The 20013-nt window shown below is 38.6% G+C and overlaps 1 protein-coding gene across 2 annotated transcripts in view; it reads right to left on the reverse strand.

Moving 5' to 3' along the window:
* Positions 1-677: 677 nt before the first annotated feature.
* LOC130072361 (AP-1 complex subunit sigma-2) overlaps positions 678-20013 on the reverse strand; it is a 59977-nt gene continuing 40641 nt past the window's right edge. The window contains exons 5-6 of one of the 2 annotated variants that reach the window (XM_056237436.1): positions 3297-3305; positions 678-791 (exon numbers count right to left, since the gene is read on the reverse strand). In XM_056237436.1, the coding sequence (XP_056093411.1) occupies positions 744-791; positions 3297-3305 (57 nt within the window). In that variant the 3' untranslated portion in view covers positions 678-743. The remainder of the gene's footprint in view (positions 792-3296; positions 3306-20013) is intronic. The other variant, XM_056237438.1, reaches the window with a different exon arrangement.

A 20013-nucleotide genomic window follows, 5' to 3' on the forward strand; every position in this document is an offset into this window, starting at 1 on the left:
CACTATAAACTACAATCTAACACACAGAAAGCAATCTTTGGTTTTTTGAATGAATCCCTTTTTTGACTTTTTCTCTATTTTTACATTTTCTAAATTATTGAATGGCCCTACGTCACATAATACTTTTCCGGTAACACTTTACAATAAGGTTCATTAGTTAACATTAGTTAAGTTAACATGAACTAAGAATGAACAATACTTCTTCATTTATTAATCTTAGTTAAAAATAATTTCAACATTTACGAATACGTTATTAAAATCAAATGTTGTATTTGTTAACATTATTTAATGCCCTGTAAACTAACATTAATAATGAACAGCTGGATTTTTATTAACTAACACTAACAAAGATTAATAAATACTGTAACAAATGCATTTCTCATTGTTAGTTCATGTTAGTTAATACATTAGTTAATGTTAACTAATGAAACTTATTGTGAAGTGTTACCACTTTCCCAAACACTGGTTTACTGTGTAAAGCCAGTAGATGTAGTGTGTGGTGACTGCAGGCGATGAGAGAAACACGTATATTTGATGGTGTGTGTGTGTGTGTTCTTCACAGCAGATGTAAAGTAGGATGTGTCGTCCTGCGCTGACAACATTTGCACAAGTTCTTCTGAGCTCACAAACCAGGCACATGATCAACACGGAAACATTGTGAAGTGTGTGTGTGTGTGTGTGTGTGTGTGTGTGTGTTTGCTACATCTTTAGGTGGTCAGGCGCTCAGTGTGTGTGTGTGTGGTTTATGTGAGCCCGATCTCTTCTAGGACGCTGCGGGGAGTCTCTGCTTCCTGTGGGAGGAACATCAACACTTTCCCTGATCACACACTCACTGATAAAACCAGCAAAATCACACAACAGGCAAACACATGCATTTTTTTTCAAATATAATTCAAATGTATAAATATGTTTCAAATGTATGAATAAAACAAAAACAGTTAATATTTGAATTTGTGTTTGTTTAATAAATATGTGTTTTTATAACAAAAACAAAGTTAGCATTTGAATTTTTAGTGTTTGCTTGGTAAATATTTGTTTTATAACAAAAAAAAAGTTAACATTTCGATTTTTTTATGTTTGTTTGGTAAAAAATCTTGGTTTTTATAACAAAAACAAACCTAAAAATGTAAATGTTGTCATAAAATATTTACAAACTAACAGTAAATAATTAAAAAAAATTGGCTTTGTTGAGTTATAAAAAACAAACACTATATAATTAAAATGTTGTTTTTGTGTTTCATTATAAAAACAAATATTTACCAACAAACACTAAAATATTTAAATGTTGGCTTTGTGTTTTATTATAAAAACAAATATTTACCAACAAACACTAAAATATTTAAATGTTGGCTTTGTGTTTTATTATAAAAACAAATATTTACCAACAAACACTAAAATATTTAAATGTTGGCTTTGTGTTTTATTATAAAAACAAATATTTACCAACAAACACTAAAATATTTAAATGTTGGCTTTGTGTTTTATTATAAAAGCAAATATTTACCAACAAACACTAAAATATTTAAATGTTGGCTTTGTGTTTTATTATAAAAGCAAATATTTACCAACAAACACTAAAATATTTAAATGTTGGCTTTGTGTTTTATTATAAAAACAAATATTTACCAACAAACACTAAAATATTTAAATGTTGGCTTTGTGTTTTATTATAAAAACAAATATTTACCAACAAACACTAAAATATTTAAATGTTGGCTTTGCGTTTTGTTATAAAAACAAATATTTACCAATAAAAACACTAAAATATTTAAATGTTGGCTTTGTTCTGAACAACTTCTTGAAGCAAATCTGCATTTACTTTGATTTTAAAATCTAAGATTGTAACTTTTTAAATGTCCCAATATGTTTTTCTTCCTGAATGTATTGCACAACTATGAATAATTTACTCAGAAACAGCCATTTTATTTCCATGAATACACACAAACAGAGATCATTTATTTAAACTAAAACATTAGAAAGGCAGAGCACCTTTCAAACGCTGATATCACAAACACACGACAGACCATGAGTTTAGTGTTATGGGTTTTGTTCGCTGGCCAAGTGGTGACATCCGAGAACAACTTTTGCCCATGCAAACGTCTTATATGAAATATCAATCTTATGATGTGAAAGCTACAAAAAGCTGAATATACATTTTGCAGTTATTTTAACCTCTTAAGTGTCGCGCCCCCTTTTTTGAATAAACATGAAAATGCACAATCCGAACTTAAATAGTTGTAATTCAAGAATGCTTTGGAATAAAGATGTAAGATTGGCCTTGTTTTAAAGAAGACATTTGGCAGATCTGTGTAGAAGTTAAATAAATCAAGAAAGTGAAACAGAAAAAAAAGTTATAGAAGTTTGAGTTTATGAAAATGTAAAATGTAAAAATTTAATTATTCATATTTTATATAAAATATATTTTTTCAAAACCTGGTGGACTCTAAGATTTTGTTTGGGCGCAGTACCAACATTTTCCAAGCAGACTCCATTCCTGCCCATATAAGGGCGCCTCCATTTCCATTTGTGTTTGAGTGATCTGAACCATTATTTCCACAATTTTCATACAATTTATGAAGTAGGCATCCTATTCAGAAGTAGTAAGGGAAGTTTGGCATATTTTGATATGAATTCAACCTCTAATAATCACATAAAAATAACACGTATGTGCGTTATAGCTTGCTGCCACATCACAAATGGTGAATCTATCATTTTTTTCTTTAGATTTAAAACATTTTCAGACCTTTTTTTCTAAAAATATTTAATGGATGTTATCTTTTGAACAATTGTCATGAAAACAAACTGAGGTTTCTACCATTCTTTCATGATTTTCATGTTCATCACTATTTCACAATAAAGGTCATAACACGCCTTAGGAGTATGAAAATATTCTTGTTGCAAATTGATAGATTACAGCTCTACTGTAATTTATTTTGAAAACCACACCAAATATGAAAACTACAGATTGTAAGCTTTCAAATGATATCTAGTTTGTCAATATTAGTTTAGGTTTAGTGTAGGATATTACTGTTTTAAATATGTAATGGCTATGACACTGGCGGTGACACTTAAGGGGTTAAAGACGTTGCGCTGGCGTGTTGTTCGGAGACGCCCCTCTGGGCTCAGCAGGTTTATATTATATATTATGAAGCACATGGAGATGAGCGGAGCTAAATTTATTCTCTGAGATCTGAAAATAATTAGTATGTGGGCTGCCATGACTCACTGATGACACAAATATACATTTACAACACACTGAGGCAAAGCAGACACACACACGAACAATCTCAACTTACTTTGGCATCCTGAACATCAGTGGGCCAAAAAAAAGGAGAAAATCAAGATTTAAAAAGTGCATGAATTAATTCAGCCTGTTATTTGCAATCTTAAAAGTTTCCAAAAAGGTTTTTAAAGTTGTATGGTCACACCAAAACATTAAGTGCCAGAAAGAACTGGTAAAATATTAAGCATCAATACAGTAATTAGTCCAAATTAATCAACCTACACGACAAAGACGCTTCAAAGGTGGAGCAAGTGCATGAAAGATTAAAAAGTTGTCTGTGAAATAACATGGACTGTAATAAAGTATTACAGATAATGTTTTTTTTTTTAAAGTGCACATTGAACTAAACTGAACCAAATTGTAGCATTTATTAAGTGTTTTTATTCTCTTAGTCCTAGGATGCACATAGTACACATTCAGGGAATTTGAATCTGAATTTTCTAATTCAGAATGAACCACTGATTTAACCTACGGTTATACATTACACCAGAGACGGGCAAACTCGGTCCCGGAGGGCCACAGCTCTGCAGAGTTCAGCTCCAACCCTGATAAACCCTGTAGCTTTCTAATGCCAGCAGCCGTATCACCCTGTAGCCCAAGACTGGTTCCCACTGACGCTAAGCAGGGCTGAGGCTGGTCAGTCTCTGGATGGGAGACTCCTGGGAAAACCAGGTTGCTGTTGGAAGAGGTGTTAGTGAGGCCAGCAGGGGGCGCTCACCCTGTGCTGTGTGTGGGTCCTAACGCCCCAGTGTAGTGATGGGGACACTACTGTCCTTCGGATGAGACGTTAAACCGAGGCCCTGACTCTCTGTGGTCACAAAAAAGTCACCAGAATGTCTTTGGAAAGAGTAGGGGTGTAACCCCGGTATCCTGGCCAAATTTGCCCAGTGGCCTCTGTCCATCATGGCCTCCTAATCAAGTCAAGTCATCCTCATTTATATAGCGCTTTTAACAGTGTAGATTGTTTAAAAGCAGCTTTACAGAGATAAACATATAATTTAAGGTAACAAAGATTGGTTTGGTTTTATAGCGGTTCTTGAATAATGTTATTTCCAGCTAAAGTTAGTTTTGATTGATTCACTTCCGTCGAAATGATCATTTGTTATTAGATTAGGGGCCGCTAATAGCCGCCATAAACGTATTCAATTTAATGTGATACACAGAGTTTATTATACCCCAGTAAGACTACACGCCTTTAAAAGTAACTATTCAGAGCTATGTCCCAGATGTAAAGTGCAGAGAGGGACACTTTTACACATGTTGTGGTCTTGTCCTGACCTTGAGGTATACTGGGAAGGGGTCTTAGAGATAATTGGCACAGTTGTCGGTACTAATATACTCAGGGAGCCCAGACTTATCTTGTTGGGGGACACTTCATTACTGGATGAACGAAGGGGGATTAATCTGAGGTTTGTTAGATTAGCTCTTTTAGCAGCAATGGAAGGACTCTAAACCACCTACTACTTCTATGTGAACTACAGAAGTATCATCATATGTATCTCTTGAAAAAATTGCATTTTGTTTGAAGAAACGTCAAGATCTGTTTGTAAAACACTGGGGCAGTTTCCTTTCTTATATGGGTATAACAACAACAGGACAAAATACCTAAATTTAATATGACTTTAAATGCCTTTTTCTTGTTTAATCTGTTTGGGTTTATTAGTGGCACTGTGGGAGGGAGGTTTGGGGTGTGATATAGGGTTGTGATATGGAAGAATTTTTCAATTTGTATTTTGTATTGTTTCTCCTTTATTTTTATTTTTTTTTAAGAAAAAAACCAATAAATACAATGTTCAAAAAAAAGATTAGGGGCCGCTAAGACGACACGTTCTCTCTAAACAGACTTTAAACTGAACCTGTGATAAACGCTGATGGCGTTTCACATGAGTTGATTCTATAGTTATGTGCGTTTGAATATATGTGCGCAGGTTTGTAATCATCCCCATATATATATATATATATATATATATATATATATATATATATATATATACACTGATTGGCTTCATCACTGTCTCCTCTCTACCAGGAAGCTGGTGTGTGTGTGTGTGTGTGTGTGTGTGTGTGTGTGTGTGTGTGTGTGTGTGTGTGTGTGTGTGTGTGTGTGTGTGTGTGTGTGTGTGTGTGTGTGTGTGTGTGTGTGTGTGTGTGTGTGTGTGTGTGTGTGACATCATCCAGGTGGACGTTGAGGAGATTCCCCCCTTCTATGTAAAGCTTTGAGTGCTGAGAAAAGCGCTATATAAATGTAATGAATTATTATTATTATTAATCCTGAAGACATTGATTAGCTGGTTCAGGTGTGATCGATTAGGGTCCCAGATAGATAGCAACCCTCGAAACAATGTTAAATCAATGTTAATGTGTCAATTTTAACTGCATTGACTAACATAACTTTTGCTGCCACAATTAATGTTAATTTTTTTATTTTTTATTTTTTTTATTTTTTTCATCCAAAACTCAATGGTAAAGCATTGTTTCCACTCTCAGAAAATGAAACACAACAACTATAACAGCCTGAAATCAACTGGAAATAAAAGACGACAATAAATCTCTTTTATTATTTTTGAGAATTAACAGAAGTTTAGATGTTGATGTTTTATTAAAGATATTTGGTCACCATTATGCTGATCGGTGTTTCATTTAGTTGGGCAGTGACTCTTGGCTTTTAGGTGAGTTTGAGTTCTTTGTAACAGTGTTTACTAAAACACATAATTTGCTACAAAGAAAGCCAGAAACAAAGATAATCAGGTGAATGGACCAATCATTCAAGCCTCTGTTAATTCTCAACAACAAAAAAAAAAACCTGCTGAGATCTTGAGAGATTTATTGTCGTCTTTTATTTGCAGTTGATTTCAGGCTGTGTGGCTTTAAGTCGGTTGTAATAGTTGAACCAACATCATATTGTAACATTGACTCAATGCCATTACCATTGATTTATGGATGAAATTTCAACATGTTTTCAACATTAATTGCGGGAGCAAAAGTGGTGTTGATTCAATGCAGTTAACATTGACACATTGACATTGTTGCGACGGTTGCTATCTATCTAGGACCCTATCAATCACACCTGAACCAGCTAATCAATGGCTTCAATGTCTTAGAGTATGAATTTTTATATTCAAATAAAAAATATATATATTTTACATCTCTAAATCATTACATTAAATTATACCAACAACACTTTTAGGAATTTTGAGTCAGTTTAAATAAAAAAAAAAAAAATTTTTAACCCATAATTTTATGGGTTAAATCAAGTAGAAATAAATTTTTCGAAGTAAATAATTGTAATTATTGGAGAATGTTTTACAAGTAAATACTATTTCTGTTTTTTTTTTTTTAAATTGACATTTAATTCAATGTTACACGTTTCTCATTTCTCTGTAACTGTTTGTGAAATTTACAATCAATTTCAGTGTGAAAAGTGTTTGTACGTGTAAGAAATTATAGTCTGCTCCGATCCAACTTCCACTCCAATATAGATATATTGAAATGTTCCTTCACTTAAAAGAGCTTATTTATCATAGAATTAATTCCTTACAATCTTAAAAGTATCACAGAGTCACGTTTATTACCTATAGCGTGGGAATGACAGCGGGTATTCAGGAACCATCTTGATTAGGGAGCTTCAAAGAGATGTTATCACCTTAAACATTTGGCCATTCTTATTTGAAAGAATATCAAAGACATGGACACAGAGGTACCACTTTAAGTTCTCTTCTATTTACATTTAAGATAGAGTTTCAGCTCCACGCTGAGAGAGAAGACGAATTTGTTATTCTCAATTTACATTTAAGAGAGAGCTTCATTTACATGCTGAGGGGGAAGACAGATGTAAGACGGTATAAAATGTTTACGCTGGGATGAGTTCGGGGTTCATTCTGACGCCGGTGAACCCAAGGTGCTTCGTGTGCCTTGCCACTGCTATGCTGTAATAAACTTCATTTTTGAGATCTTCGACGTCCACTTCATTTTTTCTTACATTGGCGAGCCACCCTTCCAGGAGTTTCCAACAAAAAGTGGGGAAAGGTAAGAAAAAGCTGTTTTCTTTCATTTATGCTGTTTTTTGTCAGGAAACCCCTCGTTTAAAAAAAAATCTAGAAAAGGAAAATTTAAGGACAGAAGAGAATTTGGTTTATTCAGTATTAGCAGGAGGAGTTGTTAAGCCTATTCTGTACGATTTTGTTTAAGATTCTAACGGAACTGAATCAGCCCGAAGCAGTGTGGCGGCAGAGTTGTATTGGAATTGTTGTTTCTAAAGTAGTTGAAACAAAGTGCTTAAGTGTAAAGTTTCTAAAGTAACTGAAACTTTGTGTTGGTCTCTTATAAATTCTGTTAAGATCCTAAAGTAATTGAATCAACCCGAAGTAGTGAGGTGGCAGAATTATATTAGATCAGTTGTTTCTAAAGTAACCGAAACAAAAGTGTATGCAGCCTATTTGAAACCGATTGTGAAAGTTGTAATAATTCTGAGGAAATTCTAAAGTAATTGAATAGACCCGACGCAGTGTGGTCACAGAATTATTTCACAACGATTGTGTTTTATAGTGTAGTAGATTAGTAAATCTAACACTGTGGCTCTGTGAAATTTAAAACAAGAACCCGAAGCAGTGTGGTTTTGCCCGACGTACTGTGGCAGTGTTTTACATTTTATTTATAAATATTGTTTAAGCCCGAAGTACTGTGGATAAGTAAACTGTTTTAAGAAAATAACATAAAACCCGACGTAGTGTGGTTTTGTCCGACGTATTGTGACGTGGTTTTTTTTTTTTTTTTTTTTTTTTTTTTTTACTGTTTTGTGTAGTGAAATTTAAGGTCCAAAGGACTGCGGCCATGGTTAAGTTAAGCCTCGGGTAGTGTGGCTATTTTGTTCATTTGCGTCCGAAGTACTGGAGCTGTGAATAATTAGACTAACGGATATCTTAAAGGAACTAGATAACGTGTAGTTATTTAAAATCAGACTTTGTGAATAACAATTAAATCACGAGATACTCTAAAGCCCGATAAGACTTTTGAAAATGGAAGAAATTATTCTTAAATACATTGCTAAACATGGTTCTCAGGGAATGTTTGATGGAATAGAGAATATTGTTGATAAACCGTACAAGTGGGCTATCTCGAAGTTTGAAAATGATCCCAAAATGCCTAAGAACAAAAATGGGAAAATTGCTAATGCGCTTCAAGCACTTTTTGCTTCATACAAAGTAACGAGGAGGAGACTAGATGAGTTAGAGGCTGAAAATGAGCGACTCAGTGTTGGGGTAATTTCTACCAAAAATTACCTGGCTAGTGACATGATATGGAAAGAAGAAAAGGTCAAGATGCAGAATGAGATTGCACTTCTGAGAACAAACAATAGTTTGCTTAAATCATCTGTGGAAACATTGTCCAACAATTTGGAGGAAGCAAAGGCAGCGTATCAGTTTATGATAAAGAGTGGCACAACTGAGAAAAACTGTAGTAAGACATTATTAAGTGTCACATTGTGTAACCCAGTTCCAGGAATGCCAGATTTGCAGGAAGACAGAGCTGAGGGTTGGGAAAAAGATTCTCAGTCATTTAGTAGCCAATACTCAGACTGTAGAGTCAGATTTCCCATGGCACCAGTCCATAGTACTACCGCTATACGTGCTAGTGAAGGAAGAGAAGAACCAATAACCTCTACCATAGTCCGAGGATTTAATCCAACTGAACTAGAAACTGTGATCAATAATATTGGTAGATTTGATCCTGTCAAACAAGATCCACTAGATTTTCTGAAAAACTTGGAGGAATATGCTGACGTGTACAATTTAACAGATGGTGATGCATGCGTTTTGTTGAGAATGTGCTTGCCTGACACTTTGTCTGGAGCCTTAACTCAGAAAGTAAAGGACCGAAAGGCTAATAAGTCAGAGAGGAAAAAGGCACTGCTTGAAGTCTTAGGTGTGATGTCAGTTAATTGGGATAAAATATCTGAAATGCACATGAGGAAAGGGGAGCATCCAGCTGCATTTTCAGAACGATTATTGGAGATGTTTAAAACTTTCAGTGGGAATCCTGATATTACTAAGAATGATGTCAGTTTCAAGTCTGCCTTGATTAACAAATGTGACCCACTCACCTGCTGTGACAATGCTTGTGACACCACTCTCTGAATATAATGACATTATTGGTAAAATGACACAGTTTTACAACAATAATGCTAATGAAAATAGTCAAATGAAAACTGTCAAATCTAGACATCCAGTTGCTGCCTTTGGCGGGAGAGAATGTTCTACTACATTGTCTAATGGTTTCCATCATAGACCAAGGAGATTTACAAGAATAAATTCAGAAGGTGTTATTCTTTGCTATGCATGTGGAAAAGCTGGTCACATTGCTAGACATTGTCAAGACAATGAGAGACCTCTTCAAAGCTTTGTCTGTCATGCATGTGGAAAGGATGGTCACATTGCAAGGCACTGTTTGGAGAAAAGAAAGGAAGATCAGGAAGTTGTTTGTTTTGCTTGTGGACTGATGGGGCACAAGGCAAGACAGTGTCACTTTTCACACAAAAGAAAGATGGGCTATCGTGGTTTGCTCAAGAAAATAGGCAATTTAGAAACCCAGTTGGAACTGTTGCAAGGAAATAAAGAAGCGATTCACACCTTGTCAAACATATCACCGCATGAGCAACAAGACTGTAGCTCAGTCACAAGCAGATGCTGATGCAAATTAGAATTAGTTTTATGATAGTAACACATTTTAGAAAAGGGTTTACTATCAAAAGGGGGGTGATTCTTTATGATTTATGGAACATGTTTTATTAGCATTGCTATGTAGGTGTAATTTATAATAAATGTTTTGATGGCATTATGTTTAGAAATCATTTTTAAAAAAACATTACAGATGTTTGATGTTTTGAGATTAAACTTCTGTGACTTTGATGTTTGAATGTGAAAAGATGATTGTGGGGGAAAGGGGGGCAACCTCTTCTTTTGATAATTGTTTCAGATAAGCATCAAGATGTTTTGTCTGAAACGTGTAACCTCCTGGAGAAAGATGGCATGGTCGTTTGAAGGACGAGAAGGAAGTAGAACCAGTGGAGCCAGGGGATTTCCTCAAGAAAAAGAACACAATACAGAGATTTCCAGACCTGCAAGATCCAGAACTCCAGACCTAAAAGACTTAGAAACCCTGAGACCCACCATGGGATGGATGGAACTGATGAAGAGACACAGACTTGAACAACGACCTTGCCGCTGGTGCCACTTCTCGTGGGCGTAGAGTCCGATCCTTGAGCCGCACACTCGTCCGCAGATGGAGCAAGGGAAACCAGATGCCAGGGGGGTACCAGCCGCCCACTGGTGTCTCTTGATGCGCCTCTCGGATCGTCGGTCTTGGTTGTTTTGGTGTATTTGAGAGACTGCAGTGGCACAGGTGACCTGCCAGGCAGATCTGTCGAGTGCCAAAGATTCAAGCTGCGTAAGGGGGATGTTCGCTCGCTTTAGGATGACCCTGGTGTAGTCCTTAAAGCGCCGCTTTTGCCCTCCAGCGGACCGCTTTGCGCCCATTAGTTGACTGTAGAGGACTTGGCGGGGCAAGCGGTGTTCAGGCATACGTATGGTGTGCCCTATCCAGCGCAGATGTTTTTTGGCCACAGCTGCTTCCATACAGATTGAGCCAGTGTTGCTGAGGATGACTGTATGGGGGATTCGGTCTTCCCAGGACAAACTGAGGATCTTCTGTAGGCAGCGAATATGGAAGGCCTCCAAGGTGATGATGTGCTGGCGGTATGGGGTCCATGACTCTGCCCCATAAAGCAGAGTGGCAAGACATACCGCGTTGTAAACAGCGACCTTGGTACTGATCTTCAGGTTACGGTTTTCAAAAACCCTGCTGCGTAGGCGTCCAAAAGATGACGAGGCTTTATTTATCCGGGTGTGTATTTCTGTATCAAGTGAACAGCATGAGGACAGAGTGGAGCCGAGATAGGTGAAGTGGTCCACTGTTTTAAGTGGAACACCGTTTATATGAAAACTGGGGGTTGTGAGGGCGGGGGTGGTGATATGGGACATGACCTCGGTTTTTTTAATGTTGACCTGTAGGCCAAAGGATTGGTACAGACGGGATATTGTGTTAAGGGCGTGCTGCATAGAGTCCGGACTGTGGGCTAAGACGGCACAGTCATCAGCGTACTGAAGCTCACAAATTTGGCGGGTCTTTGTCTTAGTGCGGGCCTGTAGCCGACGGATGTTGAAAAGGCTTCCGTCAAGTCGGTATTCCACATGGACACCGTCTTCACGTCCCATGACACGGTGGAAGAGGCAGGTGATGGCAGAGAGGAGGATGTTAAAGAGCACCGGAGCCAAGACACAGCCTTGCTTCACCCCAACGCTTACCTCGAAAGACTCTGACTGGAGTTCTCCCATAAGGACTCTGGCTTGCATCCCATCATGCAGCTGCTTTAGGATGCTGAGAAACTTGTGTGGTACCCCAAGTTTGGAGAGGTGTTTCCAGAGCAGTTCACGGTTGATGGTATCAAAAGCTTTGCTGAGGTTGATGAAGGCAACGTAAAGGTCTTTGTGATGTTCTCGGCTCTTCTCCATCAGCTGCCTCAAGACAAAAACCATGTCTGTCGTGGATCTGGTCTTCCGGAAGCCACACTGCGTTTCCGGAAGCACAGTTTCCGAGATGTACTCAACCAATCTGCTGAGCATGATCTTGGCCAGGACTTTCCCTGCGATGGATAGAAGAGATATCCCGCGGCTGTTGCCGCAGACTGCTCGGTCTCCTTTCTGCTTGTAAATGACCACGATGTTAGCATCCTTCCAGTCCTGTGGGAGGGTCCCATGTTCCCAGATGTTTTGGATCAGGAGGTGCAGGCGACGCGTGAGGATGTATCCTCCGTGTTTGAAAACCTCTGCAGGGATTCCATCGGGTCCAGGGCTTTTGTTGTTCTTCAGCCCTGCAATAGCTTGCCGAAGTTCTGAGTAAAGTGGTGGGGTGTCCAGGTGTATGGATGGTGGCAGGTCTGGAAGATTATCCAGAATATGTGGGTCGACAGGGTTGATGTGGTTGAGGAGACTCTCAAAATGATTTGCCCAGCGGGCAATGATCTCGTGGCGGTCCTTGAAGAGAATGGCGCCATCAGCTGATCGGACTGGGGCAATCGCCCGCTTCCTGGGGCCGTACAATGCTTTTATGGCATCATAAAAGCCTTGAATATTATTGCAATCTGCCAGGTTCTGGATTTCTCGCGCCTTTTGCACCCACCAGGTGTCCTCCATAGTCCTGAGGGCTCGCTGGGTTGCTGTTCTTGCAGCAATGAAGGTGGCTTTAAGGGTGGGAGATCCGGGGCAGGACAGGAGAGCTTTGTGGGCCTCATGCTTGGTTTTTAGGAGTAACTGTATCTCAGCTGAGTTACAGTCAAACCAGTCCTGGTGGTGTTTCCTTGATTGACCTAGCGCCTCTGAGGCTGCGCTATGAATAGCCTGGCACAGACCTGGCCAATCGGTTGATTCCTCTGGGATCTTGTCGAGGTTTTCAGCAAGGAGCCGTCGGAGGTTGTCTTTGGTGGTGAGGCTATTCAGCGCTGTGCAGTTGAGTTTCTTGTTAGGAGCTGTCCTTGGGCCACGGGGGTGAATGCTCATGAGTAGTTTGGATCTGACCATGAGGTGGTCAGTCCAGCACTCAGCTCCGCGCATAACACGGGTGGTGAGGACATCTTGTCTGTCCTTTTGACGGACAATCACATAGTCAAGAAGATGCCAGTGTTTTGAGCGGGGGTGCTGCCAGGTGGTCTTAAGCCTGTTCTTCATCTGGAAGACGGTGTTGGTAATGACCAGCTGGTGCTCTGCACAGAGGGAGAGGAGTCTGAGCCCGTTGTGGTTCATTTTCCCCACACCATGCTGGCCAATGACTTTACTCCATACCAGGTGCTCCGTGCCCACTCTAGCATTGAAATCTCCCATGAGTATGAGCTTGTCCGTAGCCGGTATTTTCTGTAAGATGGCATCAAGAGCTCTGTAGAAATCCTCTTTGAGGTTGTACTCTGCATCAAGTGTTGGAGCGTATGCACTGATGAGAGTGGCGAAGCGTTCCTTTGCCAGGGGAATGCGCCATGTCATCAGTCTTTCATTGATGCCGATGGGGGATTCCGGAATGCACTGCAGCAGTTTAGACTTTACAGCAAAGCCAACTCCATGGTTGCGGCGAGTGCCTTCGGGGACCCCCTTCCAGAAGAAGGTGTACCCAGCACCAACCTCTGTCAGGGAGTCCTCCCCATGTAGTCTGGTCTCGCTGAGAGCTGCTATGTCGATGTTATATCTTGCGAGCTCCAGGGCCACCAGTGCTGTCTTGCGATGGGGCCTATCAGGAGTTTCGGCCAGGTCCAGCAGTGTACGAACGTTCCACGAAGCAATACTTAGCTTATTTTTTACTTTGATTTTTCGACCGCAAGGGGGGGATGCTCCGACGGTTGCGGCTTACCGTCCGGAGTATGAGGAGCAGACAATTTTTGGACCACCTTTTCCAGGTCCTTCCCCATCTCAGGGGTGAGCAGTGTGGAGCTGCTCAGTCGCAGTGGAAGCTGCCGAAAAGACGCGCTGCTCCATCCCGCAGTCCTAGCGACCATCACTCCATTGCCGCCTGTGTGCATGGTTTGGTTAGACACTCCCAGCCACATCCTTGGCCTGTGCCCACCACCATTCCACATCGCCACAGGACTTTGAGGGAGAGGGGGGGGGGGGGGGGGGAGGGGGGGGGGGGGGGGGGGGGGGCAAGAAGCTTGCGCATAGGTAAGGATTAAGGTGAGGGTGTGGGTGCGCAAACCTCACTCCCACCATCTTCACTCCTACCAGATGACTTCCAGTGGCATGAGGGAACCCATGACGACCTTCGTCTGGCAGGAGTTGCAGGGGGCTGCCGGTGGTCCGGTCAGTTGGACTCCGCCTTTGCCTGTCCCCAGGTGCAGGTTTGTCTTCGGGGTTTGCTCCCCTAGCCACTGTACCCTCCTGAGTTAACCCACGTGGCCTGGGGTTGCCTTTTTCCGCCTTTCCAGCCGTTGTGGTGGTTCTCACATCACCATCTTCCGCCTGTGCCGCCGTTGAGGTCTTCACTGTTTACCCATAGCTGGGGCTATTTACCCATAACTGGGACAGTGGTTGACGGGCATCAGGGCGTTTCCACTCACCGATGGGCCTGCATGCCGCGTCTCTGGGGCCCACTGCTACTCCGAGATCCCGTACAACTTTGCCTGGAACCTCAAGGGACCAGTTACCATGTGTGCCACGGGGAGGCGTGTACGAGATCTTGGCAGTGGAGAGGCTATGTACCGGCTGAGGAGGCTTACACACTCGGCTCCTCTTTTCACCCCTAAAAACAGAGGGCTATCCGGTGGCAGTAGCTGAAAGCAGAGAGGCAAGCAGAGGCAGCATGCAGAGGCAGCATGCACTAACTACAAGCACTACTACTCCAACACTGCTGCACTGACGCATCACACGCCCTGTGTGAAACACACACACACACACACACACACACACACACACACACACACACACACACACACACACACACACACACACACACACACACACACACACACACACACACACACACACACACACACACACACACACACACAGTCTATTGATTGTTGATTGTTTAAATTGATCAAAACTAAAACAATATGCTAACATCACTGATACACATTGTGAGCCCAACAAGGCCTTGAAGAAAAAGACAAAGATTTTGGCAAAACAAATGCATGATGGAGATTTAGATATTGCCTTTGCTGGTTTAATTTGGAATGTAACATTTAAAACAGCTGTATGTGTATGTATGCATTCTTATTATCAGTCAGTACATTATGTTATGCTGTATGTGTTCCATGTTGAAACGTCAGGTTGAAGATAATTCTATGATCAAAATTGGACGTTCCCGTTGGATGTGATGGTTCTTGATTACCTCTCTCAAACCCAAGAAATACTTTTCCAAAAAAAAAAAAAAAAAAATTCTTAACACCAACTATGATAATTCTGCTCAAGTGAAGTAGAGCTGTAACCAGTGTGCATGAGGTGTCATTCCTATGACGGGTAAGATTCTCCGATGGCCATAGGGGGACAACCTAAGCCAGGATGCCACCGCCACTGGGCACCTGCCCACCAGGAAAGGGAGGTGTTATTTAGGAAAAGGGAGTGGATGTGATGCTACTTATGGGCCAAGAGCATCAAAGGGGGGTCTGTAAGAAATTATAGTCTGCTCCGATCCAACTTCCACTCCAATATAGATATATTGAAATGTTCCTTCACTTAAAAGAGCTTATTTATCATAGAATTAATTCCTTACAATCTTAAAAGTATCACAGAGTCACGTTTATTACCTATAGCGTGGGAATGACAGCGGGTATTCAGGAACCATCTTGATTAGGGAGCTTCAAAGAGATGTTATCACCTTAAACATTTGGCCATTCTTATTTGAAAGAATATCAAAGACATGGACACAGAGGTACCACTTTAAGTTCTCTTCTATTTACATTTAAGATAGAGTTTCAGCTCCACGCTGAGAGAGAAGACGAATTTGTTATTCTCAATTTACATTTAAGAGAGAGCTTCATTTACATGCTGAGGGGGAAGACAGATGTAAGACGGTATAAAATGTTTACGCTGGGATGAGTTCGGGGTTCATTCTGACGCCGGTGAACCCAAGGTGCTTCGTGTGCCTTGCCACTGCTATGCTGTAATAAACTTCATTTTTGAGATCTTCGACGTCCACTTCATTTTTTCTTACATACGGCAATTATTTTTCTGAACACTAAAAAAAACTTTCCTCCTATTTTAACTTAAAAACTTCAGTTCAGCAGCTGCCCTCAATTTTTAAGTATAATCAAATTACCTGTGCAAGTCATTTCAATTATAAACTATATTAAACTGAATTTAGAGTTGAATCTCATATAACTTCTAAAAATTGAAATTGCTTAAATTATTTTGATGAGTTAAAAGTAATGTAAAAACATGTTGACACGACTTATCGATCAAGCCTTTTTTACAGTGTAACAATTGCATGTTACCACGTTTTACAGTGTAAATTCAACACATTAAATATAAAACTTATGTGCAGAAACCCTTTTGTTCCCAAGGCAAGCTGTATTTCTGTAGTTCATCAGATTGACTGAATGTGAGTTTAGTACTCCGGTCTTAAACGCCCGGTAAAGACGGGAGCATCCCAGCGGATCTTTAACGTCCGCTTCTCTCCAGGAGTCTTGAATCATTCATGATTTCTGAGCTGCAAAGATTCCCGTCGGGATTAAAACCCAATTATCGCTCAACCCTGCGTTGTCGGTCCAGGAGTTTACACCGACGCCCAACGAGAACACAGATCAACTTATATCACGTCACACACCTTTCCCAAAAGACAACATCCAATCAAAATGGACGATTTGCTTTTGTAAATTCATGTTATCGTTCATCAAACCGGATCCACTTTTGAAATGACTTTCTGAGTCTGGTCGTACACTTACCGGATCATTTAACAAACAGAAAAACTGCTTAGGGTACGTTTACACGACTATATAGTAAAAAAGTTTTTCGTGTGCAGTTGACAATGTTGTCACGGATCTGAGAAAACGATTAAAAACGCTGTGTTCTGCTGCCAGGCCAGTAGATGGCGCTGTCACTTTGTAAAGAAACACTGTAGACTGAACACAATACACATGCGCACAGTGTTGGGGAAAGTTACTCTTAAAAGTAATGCATTACAAAATTGCGTTACTCCCTAAAAACTTAACATTGCGAGTTACTTAGTTACTTTTTTATGGAAAGTAATACGTTACGTTATTTTTGCGCTACTTTTTCTCATCTGGGCTGGGCTTGTTTGTTTTTTAAATAACTAAAAAGTTTATTCTGTTTCTGGCAAATCATAAGTGAAGTGAATAAGCCTGAAGGAAATGCAGATTCACTCCTGTACAGTAGAGGGTGCCGCTCAAACAATAAAGTTCAGCGCTCTTCAACAATAAAAACAAAAAATGAAACACAAATGTGACGTTTATCTAAAGGTGTTTTGGTTAGTATGGCTGAATTGGATCATTGAAGGTCAGCAGGAAAGACATTGATTAATAAAGTGAGATTAAATACATAAAGTACATTTGTGTTATTTAACATATTTAGTCAGTGAAGGTTTGCGTAATATTCTGAGTTTGCATTTTTTGCAGGTTTGCACTGTTTTTATCCATTTTCAGGAATACTGAATCTGTTGTGCAAGTGAGATTAGTAATGTTCACATTTAGACTAGAACAGATCATATTCACACACAACGCCTCTGAACTTACGATTCCTCTCAACACGGGGAACGGAGAGTTACTCAAGTTAATTGTTCGAAAAAGTAACTCCAATATTTTGCTGTAAATTTAAAAGTGATGTGTTACTTTACTAGTTACTTGGAAAACAGTTATCCGATTACGTGACTCGAACTAGGCCTACCTGTAACCCCAACACTGCATACATGATGTCACTGTTTCACAAATTCATTCATTAACTGTATCATCTTCAAAAACTTGCACTTTGAATCCCGTTTTCAAAAGTTTGTATTCCAGGCCCACCAAACGCTGTTGTCGTGTGAATGAACGGCCAAAACGCATAAAAATATTTAAATTTTTAGTTGAAACCGGTCGTGTAAACGGACCCTTACACATCATTTTAACAAACTTTCATTTGTTCTGTGTCAAATCAAGATATACATTATTACAGTTGCGAAACAAATCATGTCCAGGTCATATTTCATCCCAATATCAAAAGGAAATATATATGAAACTCGAAAAATTAGAATATGGTGCAAAAGTTCATTTATTTCAGTAATTCAACTTAAAAGGTGAAACTAATATATTATATAGACTCATTACATGCAAAGTGAGATATTTCAAGCCTTTATTTGTTATAATTTTGATGATTATGGCTCACAGCTTATGAAAACCCCAAAGTCAAAATTAGAATAGTATGAAAAGGTTTTCATAGCTATAATGCATAATCATCACAATTATAACAAATAAAGGCTTGAAATATCTCAATTTGCATGTAATGAGTCTATATAATATATTAGTTTCACCTTTTAAGTTGAATTACTGAAATAAATGAACTTTTGCACCATATTCTAATTTTTCGAGTTTCACCTGTATATATATATATATAGCATAAATGAAAGATCATAATGTAATGATAAACTTTTTCATATTACACTAATATCAATTAATATTGAATATCAAGTTTTCTATATCAGTATCAGGTTTATCCCATATGCATTGAGCATAAAAGAAAATGGCATTAAGATTCTGTTGTGTGTGTGTGTGTGTGTGCAATAAAGAACATTTGGGTGCTGAATGTGTTAATTGTCATAAAAAAAAACATGCAATGCACAATGAAAAGATATTTAAATCCTAAAATAGGCTATGCAAAATATACTTTCTATTTTTCGTGTGAAATATCATCTGGACAGGTTTCATGTGCTCTACAATCCACACCTAAGCTATAAACACAATCACACACTTCTTGAAATTCTCACATTTCATTTGTTTATTTCTACGGCGTTACATGAATTTACATCCACTCATATTCTCAGCGATTCAAAACACTCATTGTGAAACAAACTGTACCTCCAAACATGAATGTGTTTACAGATCTAACGCTATAACTATTCAATTAAACATTCATAGATTGTATCGAACACTGCAGTGCAGAAGTGTTTGTAGGTGTAAAACGTGTATAACGACAGCAGAAATACAGCGCTTCAGTCAAACTTATCGCAGAACTTCTCTTTATCATTTTTGAATACATATAAATATCAGCATCTGCACCAAATTGCATATTTTTGGGGGGTTTTTCTCCATATTTCTCACTATTACAGAATGTATGAGCCATAAAAGCCTGATGTATCAAATATGATACTCAAAATAAAACAAAAACTGTTCCTTTCAGATTTAAAAAACAACAACATTTTGCTTAAAACTTCAATAAACTGTTCCAAAATATTAGACTTTTCTGACCATTTCATGTTAGACTTTACAGGGTTAAAAAATTACACTTGTTTTCATATTTATTATTTAATGCAGACATTCAAACATTTCTATATGTTATATAAGCGTGAGTGAGAGTGAGAGTGAGTGAGTGAGTGAGTGAGAGTGAGTGAGTGGACACATTAAAAATAACTGATAATTTGATATAACATAAATGACTATACCAAAATGTATTTAAAATAGTGTACAACAAATACATATACATATTTACTGGCATATCGCTTGAGACTTACTGATATAAATATTATAATTCAACTTTTACGAGGAGTACTTATTTATTGCACAATGTACATTTCTTAATATTAAGCCTAAAATGTGTTTAATATCAGTATTATTGAGGATAGTATGATCTCTGTATAACATCTTTAAATGTAAGATATTTAAAGTGTTCCTAAAGTATACTTGCAATAGTTCCACTTTAGCACAAACACACTTAAATATATATATTTAGTTGAACTTCAGCACTATTTCTGGATAACTAAAGTGACTTACGTACAAAATTAGTTGTTCCAATTTAGCAGACTTTAAGCATATTAATTTAGTATACTAAAAGTACAATTACAGGATATTTACATTAAGTACATAAATATGTAAATGTATTTGTAGTATACTTACTTAGCATTAAAAAAATGTATTTTAATACATTTTAGTATATTTATTTTTCACTAGGGGTTTTACTAAATAAATCACGAAAAAAACTAAAGTTGCC

The sequence above is a fragment of the Rhinichthys klamathensis genome, unplaced genomic scaffold (genome assembly GCF_029890125.1).
Source record: "Rhinichthys klamathensis goyatoka isolate OS25496 unplaced genomic scaffold, OSU_Roscu_1.1 h1tg000486l_1, whole genome shotgun sequence".
NCBI lineage: Eukaryota > Metazoa > Chordata > Actinopteri > Cypriniformes > Leuciscidae > Rhinichthys > Rhinichthys klamathensis.